The sequence below is a fragment of the Aotus nancymaae genome, unplaced genomic scaffold, assembly GCF_030222135.1.
Source record: "Aotus nancymaae isolate 86718 unplaced genomic scaffold, 86718_ANA_hifiasm-v0.15.2.pri h1tg000040l, whole genome shotgun sequence".
In the NCBI taxonomy this organism is placed as follows: domain Eukaryota; kingdom Metazoa; phylum Chordata; class Mammalia; order Primates; family Aotidae; genus Aotus; species Aotus nancymaae.
In genome coordinates, this window is record NW_026988454.1 from 36,283,004 (window position 1) to 36,299,143 (window position 16,140).

A 16,140-nucleotide genomic window follows, 5' to 3' on the forward strand; every position below is an offset into this window, starting at 1 on the left:
TTACTAACAGTAGGAACAGGAACACTATTTTCTACTTGTTCAGGTAACACTTCATACTTTCCAAAGTGTTTTCAGACACATGATTTCATTTGCTTATCACAGAAACCTTATGAGGTAGATTAAGTGTCATTCTTCCCATGTCACAGGTAAGGACAATGAGCCTTGTATAAATTGCCTATGATCACATAGCAGTAGTGATGGAAAGTGAATTTCCTCACTAGGAATTAGGAAGCTTAGTCCATCCAAGACACCCACCCCCAGGCAGGTAGGTATACTTCACAGTACTCTCGTTCTGGGAAAATGAAGGTATACATGAGAGAAATATTATATGAGAAATAGCACATAATTTAATGATTAGTCAATTAGAAAACGGAAAATTTAGAAGATTTCATTCTCAGCTTGAAATGTCCAATACTAAATAGTGGTACTGATTAATGCAATGCAATTACTTCCTCCTTCCTTCCCTCCCTCCCTCCCTCCCTTTTTAAGGCAATACAAGCCCTCCCTCCCTTTCTCCCTTCTTCCCTTCCTTCCTTTCCATGCTTTCATCTTTCTTTCCCCCTGTATTCATTGAGCATCTTCTTTTGTGATAAGCTTCATGCTATAAATACAGAAATGAATCCGATATGGGCCCTGCCTTCAGGAAATCTGCAATTCAGTAGAGGTAGAAACACATTAAATAAATAAGAGATCAAGAATGTTCTGAAGGAAAGATGTAGATATAGAAGGGTGCACAAAGTAGATAGTGGTGAATTCTGTCTGGGGGAAATATTTCAAAAAGTGTCACGCAGGAGGTGATGTTTGAGCTGAATTGCATAGAGTGAATAAGTATTTCTCAGGTGGTCCAGGGAAGAAATGCCATGAGAGAGTTAAGACCAGCTTGGCTTGTTTTATAGCAGCAGAACCTGCTCTGGTAATAACTGATGAGGTGGGCAGGAGGAGAATGATGAGGCTGAAAACGTATGCAAGGGAGAGACACTGAAGGCTCCAGGAGGATACACTGAGGAGTTTGCATATCAACTATTTCTCAAGCACCTACTATGATCAAATTGCACTTCCAGAGTCTGAGACATATACAAATTATTAAGGCTTGTCTTAAGGTTGCTTATTCCAATCTGTGAAGTATAATGTTAAAGAAAATTCAACTTTCAGAAAACAGCTAATGTTACAAAATATAAGCTTCAGTCTCAGAACATTCCGATTATTTTATAGGAAAACGTAAGATATGCCATTGACCAGTGTTTCTGCTTCATTTTAACTTTGATGCCAATATCCAGCCATTATGCTCGGTGAGAGGGCCTATAATGTTAGCAAAACTACAGAGTGACCAAGAGCATTAAAACACTTTAGATATCACAGGGTGAAACATTATATTAAAATATTTTTTCATCATATTTTCAAAAATTATTCAAAACTAGCTCTGCAATCTTTAACTCAGCTGACTAATCCTAAACCAAACGCTTTTTGGATGAGTGTGTAGAATATGGTTTACTCTGTGAATTTTTCTATCTAATTATTCAGCTAGCAAACATATAAAATAGGTTCAACTGCCACTATTTTTCTTTGAAGTCCGAATATGAAAATCCAGGTACACAGAAATATTTGGTCAGTACATCTTGCTTGTGAATACTAATCAATCTGTCAACAAAGTTTACCTGGAATTATAAAAGTAATGATAATGGATCAGATACAGAGAGTGTGATACAAAAGAGAACTTGAAGATAAGTCGATTAATCATTAAAACAAAATCAAGAGAATGGGTCACCTTTGGCCAACCTTTCTAGGAATATCATAAAAATGAATAGAGAGACACAGCATACTGCTAAAAAAAACAACCTGAAGCTTGGTGACCTCATAAATTTATTGCTTTAGCTTCACAAGGAATGACTGAAGAAAGTAATTTAGGATATTTCTTTCCTCAGTGGCCTAAGATTATCAATTCACGAGAGGCTCCAAAAAGTATTCAGACAAAAGCTAAATTGTTTTAAAGTTCTCTTTGGTGATGTCTACTGTTCATTAAAGTTCTTCGAGTATGTAAATTCTTATGGTAGGAAATTAAACTAGCATTTAAACTCGTTGAGTAATAATATGCTGATGACATGTAACCATAAATGAATTTGGCCCATCAGTTGACATTTGCTTCTCAAGCTCTTGAGCTCCATGTGTACAAGAACTGCTCTCAGGCAAAGGTATTTCAGATCTCTGTAGGGAACAAGCGCATGTGTACCCAGGTAGACTAAGAACAGTCACTAGCATGCTGGGCTTCCTCTACGGACACCCTAAAGGCAAGATTAATTGCTGTGGAGAAAGCAGGGAACCAACGAGATGATTAGAAGAAGGAAGTCAGAGACAATCCCAGTCTTGTCCTCAACAATGTCCCACTGTTCCTCCCTGAAGAGTAAGCCAGAGTTGTTCCCACTGTGGTTGCTGAGGGTTTCTTCCCAGGATCTCTGGAGGTGAAGGGCCATGTTCTTTCACCACCAGCTGCTTCCAAGACCTAGTGTCCTGCTCACTGAGCCTCAAAACTGCACATTTATATTTTCCAACACATATTACTTCTTTACTTAGTTGTGACAATGATATTTATGGATCCTTTTAGTAATAATGAACCTACTAAGCACCTGTTACGTGCCTGGGTTTTTTCCCCCACACATTGAAGTCAAAAAGCTTTCTCTTATCACTCCTTTACAAACAAGAGTCAGAAAAGCCATGTGACTTGCCTAAGTCTACACAACTAAAAGCTGACAAAGTGAAATGTAGACCCATGTGGCTCTAAAACATCATACTTTTGCCATTATACCATAATGCTGTTCCACATCTGACAAATGGAACTGTATTTCTATGATAGCTTCTGTAACATGTTAGAAAATAATACAAAGCACTTAGCATCATGCTTGGCCTATAGTAAGCAACCACTAAAATCAGCTATTAATATGGTTTAGATGTTTCTCCCCTCAAAATCTCGTGTTGGAATGTAATCCCCAGTGTTGAAGGTAGGGCCTGGTGGGAGGCATTTGGGTCACAGGGCAGATCCCTCATAAATGGCCTGGTGCTGTCCTCATGATAATGAGTTCTCACCTGAAGTTCATGTGAGATCTGTTTAAGAATGTGGTGCTTCTCCCCAGTCTCTCTCTTGCTCCTGCTCTTGCCATATGATGTGCCCGCTCCCACTTCAGCTTCTGCCACGTGTAAAAGCTTCCTGAGGCCCTCCCCAGAAGCAGATGCTAGCACCATGCTTCCTGCTCAGCATGCAGAACTGTAAGCCAATGAAACGTCTTTTCTTTATAAATTACCCAGTTTCAGGTATTCCACAAAAATAGCCTAACACAGCTACTACTATCAGCATTTTGATTTAAATGAGACACTGTGACCCTCTTTCAAGTTAGAAGGGTCCAAGGCTATTTATGATCTTCCTGATAAACATCTCTGTAAGCAAACATAACATGGGAAACCTACCCACTTTATACAACATATTTCTTGAAACAATGTTGAAATAACTGTGAACAATTTTATGCACTGTTCTACATAGCTAACATTTACATTCTTTCGCAACCAAATGATATTCCATGATAGGTAAAGAAAAGAACTATTGCTAGTTATGCTTGCAAAAGGCTTCCAGCAGACATATAAGCAGACCACAGCAGAAATAGTGTGATACAGATGGTTTTAAGTTTCTAGATGCACCAAACTGAATCAAGTTCAGTTTACACGCAACTTTCCAAGTACATCTACCTGAGAACGTGTGTTAAGCACATGTGGTAAATGTCGCAATCATCCAAGGTCTCAGCTTTGCTCTCACCCTCCTGGTACAATCAATACATGTTTTCAGTCACAGGGCTGCTTTCCATCCAGTCATTCCTTTTGAGTTAAATCCCCAAAAGATTGGATAGAATTGACGGCATAAAAAATACAGCCAAAGATACACTCTAAGTAAAAATCAGGACCCAAAGGAAACATAAATCATAATAGCAAGTAAAGAACAGGGGTAATTACAGATTATGGAGGTGCAAATCCCCATAGCCAAGTTTTGGGTTCCGAGCTTCCCAAAATTCAGAGTGAAAAGGGATGTTCTCGTTGCCAAGAGCCCAAAGTCCACACCACAGTACCTTAGGATCAGAGTGGCTATTCCATTGCTGCCCCACCCCAGGGCTCCAGGCCACATCCACTTTACAGTGGTCTGCCCCAAATCCCTTCCTCACCTACCCTCCACCCTTCTCTTGTACAAGTATCCACTGCATCTGTCCCTTTGGAACTGCTCCTCCCATGTTCTCTCTGGCTCCAGTAGGGCTGATGATCCAAAGCTACCGCAAGTCCATATGATGCTCTGCGTGGATCTTTTAAGAAGTGACCCTTCCTTAAGACACTTCATTTCCATCTTCTGGGAAATTTGCATAACATGCTGCTTTCATTCATATAGAAAGACACTTTACACCATAAGACATAAATTACAATGTCTTCGATGTGTATACTGCCTCACAGATTGTGCAGTTTACAATCTGTGCCTTTCCTCAGATTCCATATATGGGAACAAGGCAAGGGAAACTCATTCTCTTTGAATGTCAAGCAGTAAGAGTGTTCTCCAGAAATGCTGGAAGTCATATCCCCGTCACTGAGTGAAGCCGGAGAGAGTGAGGACACAGAAGCTTCTGGAAGCCAGAGCCCTACCAGCAAGGGAACATGAGAGGCTGAGAAAGAAGCTGAAAGAAGAGATGGAGAGGTGGTGTCGTAAGTTGGTCTTAAGGCTGATCTCTACCCATTTTGTGTTGTTTGCATAGGTGAGCCATTAAATTTTCCTTTCTAATAAAAACTCGATCAGATTTGCCTTGATGAATGCCACTTCCTGGCATCTCCTCTCACTGACTTGACTCTACTGCCCTTTTCTGTTTCTGCTGACTAGTTCCCAGATCCTTCTAAGAATTCCTCAGACTTTACAATATTCCAGCCGCTGCTTTGGCGTCCTGACGCCTGAGCCTTTGGCTCTTTTTAAGCCTGAAGCCATGAGAACACAGCTTATTATTCTCAAATGCTAACCTCCACCTGGCTCCAGGTTTCACTCCAGCCTAATTTGCTAACCTCTCCCTATATCATAGATTGACAGTGGACATCATTAATATGGATGGATTGAGAACTGACTTAGTAAAATATAAAAATACTATAAGATTGTAGAACATGTGGTTAAAATCTTAGAAGAAACTATTTTTAAAGAATGTTCAAAACTATTGAAAGATTAGTTTTTAAATGATTTGTTCTTTTTAAGTTTGTTAAATTGAACAAGGTAAGAAATTATTTTTAAAGAATGTTCAAAACTATTGAAATATTAGTTTTTAAATGATTTGTTCTTTTTAAAATTGATCTAGGTGAGAATTTTCCTTGGAAATGTCTTATTAACAACTAACTTGAATTACTGCAATGTATCTATTTCTTAAAAAAAAACTATTTCTTTTGAAGTGATCATATCTTTACATACTTTGTAAAAAATTATGGAATTTTATTATGAAAAATACAACATTTTAAAATACAGTTACTGTTTTTAGCCCCAAAGAAATAAGAACATTGGCATAAACAAAATGCTTACTTTGGAACAATGTGGAAAATATATTGCTAAAATGTAGCCAACCATGATGTGCTGGTTATTAAACCACTGCCTCTCAACTCCAAACCCACCCTTTACTTAGGTTTATGATAAAGGAGTGGGACTCAGCACTCTTAAATTCTGCCAAGAGGGGGAGCCAAAGAGCAACTGGGCAGCTGTGCAAAGGGAACAGGATCTTACCCTTTGCCATTTGTTCATTATTCTCATCAGTGTTGCTTCAACAACTGGTTCCAATAGCAGTTGGCTCTAGTTTTCATCTTTTCGCTCACTCCTGGTATTGGCCTCACTGCATTCCCTTAGAGACAAGAGCAAAGTTGGCCAGTGTCCCCTCCTCAAAAGCCAGAAGCCCGGCTTTGAGGGTCCCTATTCTGTACTCCGGGGGCACCTCCTAAGAAACCTCTCCTCAACGGTCTGAGTCTCAGCTACAAGGAGGTCCTTCCCACAAGTTAGCCCAGCCTAAAAGTTACTATCTTTCCCCTCAGTATTGCCTTTCCACCCTTTATTCCTCTAAAAGTTGCTTAACTCCCTACATTAAATTTCTCTATTAAAACAACTGGTGTACTTTCTACTTTCTTGGCTGGATTCTAAATGATACAAACTATTTCTGTACTTGCCCTCACAATGTTTTATTTACAGCGGACTAAGACATGAACAATGGAAGCAAAGAGTACAAAGGAACAGCTATGAGCTTTATGTTTTTAGAAAAACTGTGTATTTCATGAACTTGATTCTCCATAAAACAATGTCTTTTAATTTAATATTCAAATTTAACAGCTGTACTATATATTTTTAGGCTCTATAAAATATGTAAATCTTATTTTACATTGAAGGCTGAGTAGGTTAAATACAGACAGTATTGGGTATATAATAGCATCTCAATGCATTTTTATGCTAAATTTACCAAACTCATTTTAGAGAAAATTAATTTAAAATAAATCTAAATTTGGACAAAATAGTTTCATAAAAAATATATTTATAAAGACAATAACACAACAGACAATACACCTTAGCTTATTACTCTCTAGGACTCATTGGTACCAACTGCCAGCTGTTACCACCATTAGTTCAATAGTTGGTGTTTTATGTGGTACCTCAGTGTTACAACAATGTATTTGACCCCAAACTTGTAAGTTATACTTCTATCTTAAAGCATATTTGTTGGTCTTAAAGGTATTAATTTAAAATATTCATTTAATAGTGACTATAAATTAAGGAAAATAAAAAGGTAGACATTTTTTCATTAAAATTTTGGTGTTCCAAGCAAAAATTAACAAGTGGGATCTAATTAAACTAAAAACCTTCTGCACAGCAAAAGAAACTATCATCATAGTGAACAGACAACCTAAAGAATGGGAGAAAAATTTTGCAATCTATCCATCTGACAAAGGTCTAATACCAGAATCTACAAAGAACTTGAGCAAATTTACAAGAAAAAAACAACCCCATTAACAAGTGGGCAAAAGACATGAACAGACACTTCTCAAAGAAGACATTTGTGTAGCCAACATACATATGGAAAAAAGCTCAACATCACTGATCATTAGAGAAATGCAAATCAAAACCACAATGAGATACCATCTCATACCAGTCAGAATGGTGATTATCAAAAAGTCAAGAAACAGCAGATGCTGGTGAGACTGTGGAGAAATAGGAACATCTTCACCCTGTTGGTGGGAATGTAAATTTGTTCAACCATTGTGGAAGACAGTATGGCGATTCCTCAAAGACCCAGAACCAGAAATACCATTGGACTCAGCAATCCCATTACTAGGTATATACCCAAAGAAATATGCATCATTCTATTATAAAGATACATGCACATGGATATTCACCACAGCAATATTCACAATAGCAATGACATAGAATCAACCCAAATGCCCATCAATGATAGACTGGATAAAGAAAATGTGGTACATATACACCATGGAATACTGTGCAGCCATAAAAAGGAATGAGATCATGTCCTTTGCAGGGACATGGATGAATCTGGAAGCCACTATCCTCAGCAAAGTAACACAGGAACAGAAAAAACCAGACAGACACTACATGTTCTCACTTATAAGTGGGAGCTGAACAATGAGAGCACATGGACACAGGGAGGGGAAGAGCACACACCAGGGTCTGTTGTGGGGATGACGGGCAAGAGAGCATCCGGATAAATAGCTAATGTATGCAGGGCTTAATACCTGAGTGATGACAGGTGGAGCAAACCACCATGGCACACGTTTTACCTATGTGACAAACCAGCACACCCTGCACATGTAACCTGGAACTCAAAATAAAATTTAAGAAAAATTTGGTCTTCTATTTAAATTGTTTGGTGACTTAAAATAGTTTGAAAATTCTGCCTTAAAAATTTTCTCTCAGGGAATTTATTATGAATTATTAATGCAAAATTTGACTATGATAACATCTCTATTTTATTATCCCATTTCAGTATTTTCATTCTTTAAAACAAGAATTATTGCAAACCTAATTAGAATACTGCTGGGTTTCATGTATCTTTACCACTGGCTTCTAAGACCACCAAAAGAAAATGTGTTAAACTAACACCCACTGTCCTAATTCTGTTCCCCTAGAGCCACATAAAACAACTTCTTTTGCTTCCACATAAAACAACTTCTTTTGCTTCCACATTAAAGAGCCCTCTAAATGTTCTAAGACAACTAATTCTCTGCCTTCTCTCCTCCCAGCTAAGCAGGCTGAGTCCTTCAGCCTTCCTCTTGTGACGTGGTTTCCAAGCCCCTCACCATTCTGGCCTCCCTCAGGACACACGCTCCAGCTGGCCAGTACTCTAAACAAGGTCTGACTACAACAGCCCTAGATAGCAAGTCTGAGATTAACAAGTCATCTGCTTGCCAGTTTATCAGCTATCAATCAAACCCTGAAAAGGCTGCATTTTAAAGCTAACTTTAGCTGAACATTTAAAATGCTTAGAAAGTGTGAATTTTATTTTTGCTTAAACAGTCAGATATGAGACATCAAACTAAAACCTGATATAATTCACATGACAAATGCCAACAACAACTATCTGACCGCAGAGTCAGAAGAGAGGCGGGGAGGGGCTCTGAGCCAGGGCATTAAGAGTGAATCACCCTTTCCACAAGATTCCTTCTTCCCTCTCCCATCAGCATTACAAACTAGGTAACTGGGTGAGCACTGTCTCCCTTGGGAATGTGAAATCCTTTGAATCCAAAGCCAAGCATCTTGTTTGTACACCACTTTCTCTCTGGCACTATATATATATGTGTGTGTGTGTGTGTATATATATATATATATATATATATATCTGTAATAGATTCATTAATGTTCTTGACTAAATCCGTAAGTTTTGGGAAAAAGTGTCTAAATGCAGAAAATTATAAGCCTCAAATATCTGTGACTTGGCCTTTAACAAAATTAACAGCATTTATGTTCTACTTAGCCTATAATTTAAGTTAAAGATATACTTGGTCTTTATACTTTCATCATACAGTTCCACTTTTGTCTGTGACTATTTGCTAAGGGCAAGAACTTAACTATGCAACTGAAAGATTAATTTTAACAGTTTCAAGGTCTGTTAACTAGTAACTCTGACATTATAAATGTCAGTCACAGAAGATTTTATTTGCTAAGATGTTTGCTATAGGAACTGTTTGCTCATGTCAAGTTGTAAATCCTGCCTGTGATAGGAGCTTAAGGTAATTTTCAATTTTGGTAGCAATTAACTCTCAATTTCAGTGTCTGAGCTATGGAACTTCCCGGGCACGTAAGAGGCATGGCTTTGCTTGTTAGACTGAAAGCATCAATCAAGATCCTTTATCTTGGCGTTTTATGTTCAAGGCATAATAAACTTTTGAGATCTCACATATTTCTTTTTACAAGGCCATGTAACTTTTTAAAGAAAGAAGCCAGTAGTAGGAACCATGTGGTACTCATCATTGTACCCACCAGAACACCTGGCTCAGAGTGTGCTGAATGATGGGCTCAACAATTTTAATTGAAATGAACCTTAAGTAACAGCAGCTATGATTTAAGGCTAATTTCACTGCAACTAAAATGGAACATGAAGAGTAAGTCAGAGAGCTCTCACTTCTTCACTAGGTTTGTTAATATTTGCTTCAGAATATACACTGAGACTGGGCATCTAATAAACTCAGTAAATATAATTTCCCTGCAACAAAAAAGTATATTAATTGTGTAACCACAGTCACCTTAGAAATCAGTTTGGCATGACTATGGTTTTATTTCTACCTATATACACACTGAGTGTCCCCTAAATCAAGTAAGTGTAAGCAAAGGAGAGGATTCACTGCTTCACGTAGTGGAGGTCTGAGGCATGGCTGAACTCAGAGGCTCAAACACTCATCAGGACTGTCTCTCCTTCCCTAGGCTTACTTTCCTCTGTGCTGGCTCCATTCTCAAAAAGGCTCTTCCTCATTGCACTTGCTCTATAGTACCAAGTACTGTAATCTTAGGATGGTAGCCTTTCTGCTCACAACCCAAAAAGAAGACAGATTATCAAATCTTAAGGAAGATCACAGTTGACTTTGCTGGGACCACATGTCTCTCCTGGGGCAGGAAGTAAGGCCTCATGATGGACAGGACCCCAAGAAGATGGGGAAAGAGTTTCCCATAGAAAACGAGGCTGTGCAGATCAATGCTGCAAGTCTACTCAACAATTCAAGGTCTGACATTCCAAGTGCCTATTTATCCCTACTGCATAAGGTAGAAATAAAAGCATAGTTCTGCCAAGCTTTTTTTTTTTTTTTGAGGCAAGGTCTCACTCTGTCACCCAGGCTAGAGTGCAGTGGTACAATCATGGCTCACTGCAGCCTTGAACTCCTGGGCTCAAGCAATCCTCCCATCTCAGCCTCCCGAATAGTTGGAACTACAGGTGCATATTATCACACCCAGCTAATTTTTTGTAGAGGCAGTGTTTCGCCATGTTGCTCAAGTTCAAGCTGACTTCTAAGCTGACTGAGGCTATGCAATTAACATACTATTTGCTGCAGAGAAATTTATATGCCAAGCACAGTGTCAGAAATTTTATAGGCATTAGCTTATTTAATTTTCACAATAGGTAGATACTATTTAAGACAAAGATACAGAAAAACACTTACAGAAGTTAAATGGTAAATGTCAGAACCAAAAGCACAAACTGAACCATTTCATCTCCAAAGCCTCTATTTTTCTACCATATAGACACTGAGAATTTCGAAGCTCTTTTGAGTTTCTTTACTATCGGTATCAGAAGTTTGTGGATCGAAGTTCAAGGACCTACATGTTAAGTGTGGCCAAAATTAAACAGAAGACAATTATCTACAGAAAGTGATTTATCAGATGTCCTGAAAGAGTTTTACTAGCCTTAACTTAATGCCTGAAACTCTGCCACTAGAGATTATTTTGGACTAAGTCATCACCACTGCTTATTATTTTACGTTTTATTTCATTATAAATATTTTCCAAGAGCACTTGAGATAATCTGGTCTTATTAAAATGCAAATCCATGGCTGGGTGCAGTGGCTCACACTTATAATCCCAATACTTAGGGAGGCTGAGGCAAGAGGATTGCTTGAGGCCAGGAGTTTGAGACCTGCCTGGCCATCTCTTAAAAAAAAAATACTCCAGGAAGGAGTAACAGATAGAAATCTTTCTGTATATCAGAGTCCCACTTCTTTCATGGCCCTCCATGAAGATGACACAGGACAGACCACGTCACACTGCTGAAGGACAGGGCTTCTGGATACAGCTCATGGTAGTCAGTGGCTCTCCTGGGGGCTGGGGACAATTCTACAACCTTGCTATTCCTAATGAAAATTATTCAGCACTTGATGGTAGAACGCTGCAAACTCTAAAAATGTCAGAATATCAACAAGAAGGAATACAGTTACCACATAGCCTATGAATTAACAGAAGGAATCAGGAAGGTAAGACTAGTAACTACTAGCATTTGCTCTAATGTTCTTTACTTGATTTTAGAAACATAAGCCTTCTGAGTATACCTTATTTAATAAAGGGAAAATCTAATCTTTTGTGACTATGGTTAACTGTTTGTTTTACCTTGTACACCATTTCTGCTGCCACCACAATATTACCCACAGAAATCTTATGCAAAATGTAGTCTCAGGTTACACACAACACCTCTGACTTCACTGCTTCAGAAAGTGGGCAGCAGATACCGAGCTGCCTGGGATCCCAGGCTTCTACCAGCTCTCGGCCCCATGGCACCCCGGAGGGCTATAACTGAGAAATATCCAACACTTCTGGCTTTCAGCAACTTACCCTCTTAAATGAGACAGGGGAGCATCTATTTTCTTCTAAAAGTTGCATTTAATAAACAGTCTTGAACATAATCCTAACATAGTACTTGGCACACAGTAAACATTAAATTAAGAACAGGAGAAAGAGAAAGAAGGGAAGTAAAAGAGGAAGATTTGGAGGAGAAGGAAGAAAAAGAATTGCATCACATCTGTATCATTCATTCTTTTATTCCTTAGACTCTTAGCTCTAAGGGGCAATTGGGAAAAAAATAAACAAACTTTTAAAACAAGAGTAGTTCAATCCCCCACTTCTTAAATCTGAGGAACTGAAGCCCTGAGATGTTAGCATCTTGCTCATAGTCCAACATGATGTAAGAGCAGAGCGAGGTTTCTCACCCAGTTCTCTGTCCTCCCAGGCCTGTGCTCTGTCTACAATAAGAACTGCATGCCACGCAATGGGCCGTATGTTTTCAATAGGCAGTAGCAGAACTGGAATTATGCTGTGTTCTCTGTGAGCAAACACATTTTTACTGGCAAAGAAGAAAAATAAAGTGTCACTGTCCCCTGATGGGGGGTTCCCTATCCACATTCCCTGGGGCCCAGGATGTAAAGACTAAGTGTGAGCCTGTTAAAATGTTTCTCTAGTATGTTCAGTAACCAAAGCTCTTCCAGGTTCCAACATTAATCAGAGTTATTCCATATTCTAGCCTTTGATAGGCTGATTGACACTGAAGCTCTCTCACATTCACAATAAGAAATATGTAACATTCCCTTCATTGACAAGCATTTAGAACATGCCTCCTCTGGGTAAGACACTATGTTAGGATCTGGTGCTACTAAGAGAGATATATGACACATACACTGAATATGGGGTATTTGAAATCCATGTGATAAGATAGTGCAGACATAAGAAATGTAACCATGAAGTCAGCATATCTTAGGTGCAAATGAGAAGAGCAAAGTATAAGGCTATAGGATTTCTAGGAAGCCTTCTAGACAATTGGAAAATCTAAATATAGATTTCCTTGAGTAAAATTTGATCACCTTTACGGTAATTACAGTTACATATATATATATATATATGTATTCACCAGATATTATTCACTGCATAGCTCAACTTATGAATTAATATAATACCATCAGAAATTATCTCAACATTTGACTCATATTTATAAAATGAGTACTATAAATGGTCCCAGTAATTCATCCCACACAAAAAGACTATAATGACACATATTTCATGTATAAAATTAAAATGTGTCTTGTTAAAACACAAACTTACTCTAATATTTTATTTTTAGCCATCACAGAAAATCAGGGCTAGAAAGAAACTGAGTTGTCAATGTATTCATTCATTATCAAGTCCATTCTCCCTTTACAACACCCCTCTAAGGTGATGGCATTATGACATCCTCAACCTATCCTTGAATATTTCCAGTGACAACAGACTGACTAACTGATGAGGTAGGTCAGTTCATCTTTAGTCATTCATCTACTCAATTCTATATAAAAGCAATGTACTTCAAAATGGGAAAATTTGCAACAGGAAAAGAGAAAATGGAACGTTTTCTAATTAGTTACAGAAGTTAATATAGTTATTAAGTTTTCTTTTGAGTTTTGCTTAATGAGATAGTAAGCCAATATGCAGAGGCACCACTGTGGGTTATCTGCAATGGCATTTCTGTTCATGGTGGACATTCCTTTCAGGCAGCTCAATATGAGAAATTAGGTAATTCAAATAAATCAAGTTGTATATAAGTAGTCAGCAAAAACTACATTGGAAACTATAGTATTTGTTAATCCTATAATACATACAGTAATTTTTAAAGTTAAGAATATTCCTGTATAGCAATAGAAAGAGCCTAATCTTCCAAGAAACATGAATTTATTGACAGTGTATTCTACTTGCTGTGGTGACAAAAAAAGTGTACAGTTTGGAAAAATATTTAACTTCCAAGATTTAAACAAAAAGCTGTTTTGTGCTGCACTAATTAATAAATAAACGATGACAAGCTCTGTTGTTTTTGACTATTCAGCCTATTGGCAAAATTTCTAGCAATCCCACTACTGAGTACCTATCCACAGAAAAGGAAATCAGTGTTATTGAAGGGATACCTGCACCCTGACATTCACTGCAGCATTATTCACAAGAGCCCAATATGGAATCAACCTAATTGTCCATCAACGGATGAATGGATAATGAAAATGTTGTATATTATGGAATACAATTCAGCCATAAAAAAGAATAAAATCTGTCATTTTCAGCTACATGGATGGAAATGTAGGTCATTATAGGAAGTAAAATAAGCCAGGCACAGAAAGACAAATGTTGTATGTTCTCACTATGTTGGAGCTTAAAAAAAAAATGGATCTCATGGAGATAGAGTATGGTTACTAGAGGCTGGGAAGTTGTCAGGGAGGGAGATGATGAGAAGCCAATATGTACAAACACAGTTAGATAGAAGGAATTGGTACTAACATTTGACAGCACAGTAAGGTGACTATAGTTAAAAACAATTTATTGTACATTCCAAAATAGCTAGAAGAGTTGAAATATTCCCGCCACAGGGAAATGATAAATGTTTGAGGTGATGGATATCTTAATTACCCTGATTTGATCCTTACATATTGTAGAAATGTATCAAAATATCACATGTGCCCCAAAAATATGTACATTTGTTTTATATCAATCAAAATTGCATTAAAATATTTCTGGCTATGCATATAGTCAACTCTCTACAGCTTAGGCTTCCGCATGACTAGTTGATTTTAAAAAATCATTGTTTACTATCAATAGACTAAAATAGTAGCACTAATAAATCAATTAAATTAGAATTATTTCTATCTACCACCACCACCAAAGGGCAGAAGCAGGATAAAACAGCAGCAGGAGAGGGAAGGGGTCACTTGACTCTTACCACTTGGCCAACTGGGAATATCCTTGCTGTATCTCTGTAGGACTGCAGAGGACGAGCTTTCCAACTCACCTGTGTTTTGAGAATAACACCCACAAATTTAAACCTTCACCAAAAACTCATCAAATTCTGCATAATTTGGGCTACCTTCAAGGAGGAACATTCTAGAGCCACCGCCTGTTACAGAATTAGAAGGAGTGGGCATTCACATTTCTGTGCTCTGGTTTTAGTAGATGCATTTATTTCAAAGCATTCCCAGATGCTCTGCTTTTAGTAGTATTTAGCAGATAGTACATTCTTCAGTGTAGGCTAACAAGGCTGTTAGGTGATGACACAAAAAATACATAAGACCCAGGAGGTAACTGTACAATCCAGCAGCAAAATCAGAAAAATGCTGGACCCTCCCAAATGTCTATTATAGATTCTTTCACATTATCAGCACAACTTACAGACTGGATACCCACAGTCTGTGCTAATGTATATGTTCTTTGAGGCATGCTGAGCAATAAATTCTCTGCCACTTTTTAAATGTCCCCTTTATAAGTACTGTTAGGCACACATTACCAGAAGGACAGCAGTGCCTGGCACAGAAGCCTCTCTTTAGACCATCCTATAGCAGAGAAATTAAACACTGCATCAGGAAATAGCTCTACAATGTGCATATGTGTGTGCATGGGATGTGTGAATGGAGTATGAAGCAGATTAGGAGGAGAAAAAACAGTGAAGTAACCACAAAATCAGACAGAAGAAAGAATGATGGGGAGAAAATGGAGAAGACCAGAGGGCCATCAGGAGTGAATGGGGGCGGGGGTGCAAATGCATTTCTTTTAACCAGAATTTGCACGTCCAGACTCGGGCTTCACTTCAGATACGATGTTCTACCTTCATTTTTTTCTTAAAGTTTGGAATTTGAGACAATAAATCCAAAAAGCAGTACATATTACTTCCTGCCCATCAATATTAGGAAGCACCGATGTAAACCAGAAGACTGTTCTCCAACAGTCCCTGATAAGAAAGACAGAAAAGAACAAATTCCTTCTGGAGTTGAAACTTGACTTCTTCAGATGGAGCCAAAAGATGCTTACAGACAGGGGAAGAAGAGAAATAAAACAGGAGAGCAGGCACTCCAAGGAAAACCCTGAGCAGTGGAATAGAAAGCGAAGAGGGTGGGGAAAGAATTCACTATCCCTGCATCTTGCCGAGGATTTCCAGAGAGGAGCATTCCCTGAGAAAAAGATCAACCAACCAAAATCTTCAGGAACTACAAATAAATCATTCTGACAAATAACCTGAAAAGTCTTGGGCTGCCAAATGAATGCAATGCTCTTTGTTAGAAAGTGAATGATTTTGTTGTAAGGTCATCTCAAGTTGTAAGAGCGGGACTGTCACA

General features: G+C 38.2%; 1 protein-coding gene across 8 annotated transcripts in view; it reads right to left on the reverse strand.

Moving 5' to 3' along the window:
• AKAP7 (A-kinase anchoring protein 7) overlaps positions 1-16,140 on the reverse strand; it is a 156,438-nt gene that overhangs the window by 16,371 nt on the left and 123,927 nt on the right. Inside the window, exon 2 of one of the 8 annotated variants that reach the window (XM_012458314.2) lies at positions 14,754-14,822. The exons of the other annotated variants lie outside the window; for them this stretch is intronic. Coding sequence (XP_012313737.1) covers positions 14,754-14,822 — 69 coding nt within the window. The remainder of the gene's footprint in view (positions 1-14,753; positions 14,823-16,140) is intronic. 8 annotated transcript variants of the gene reach the window in all.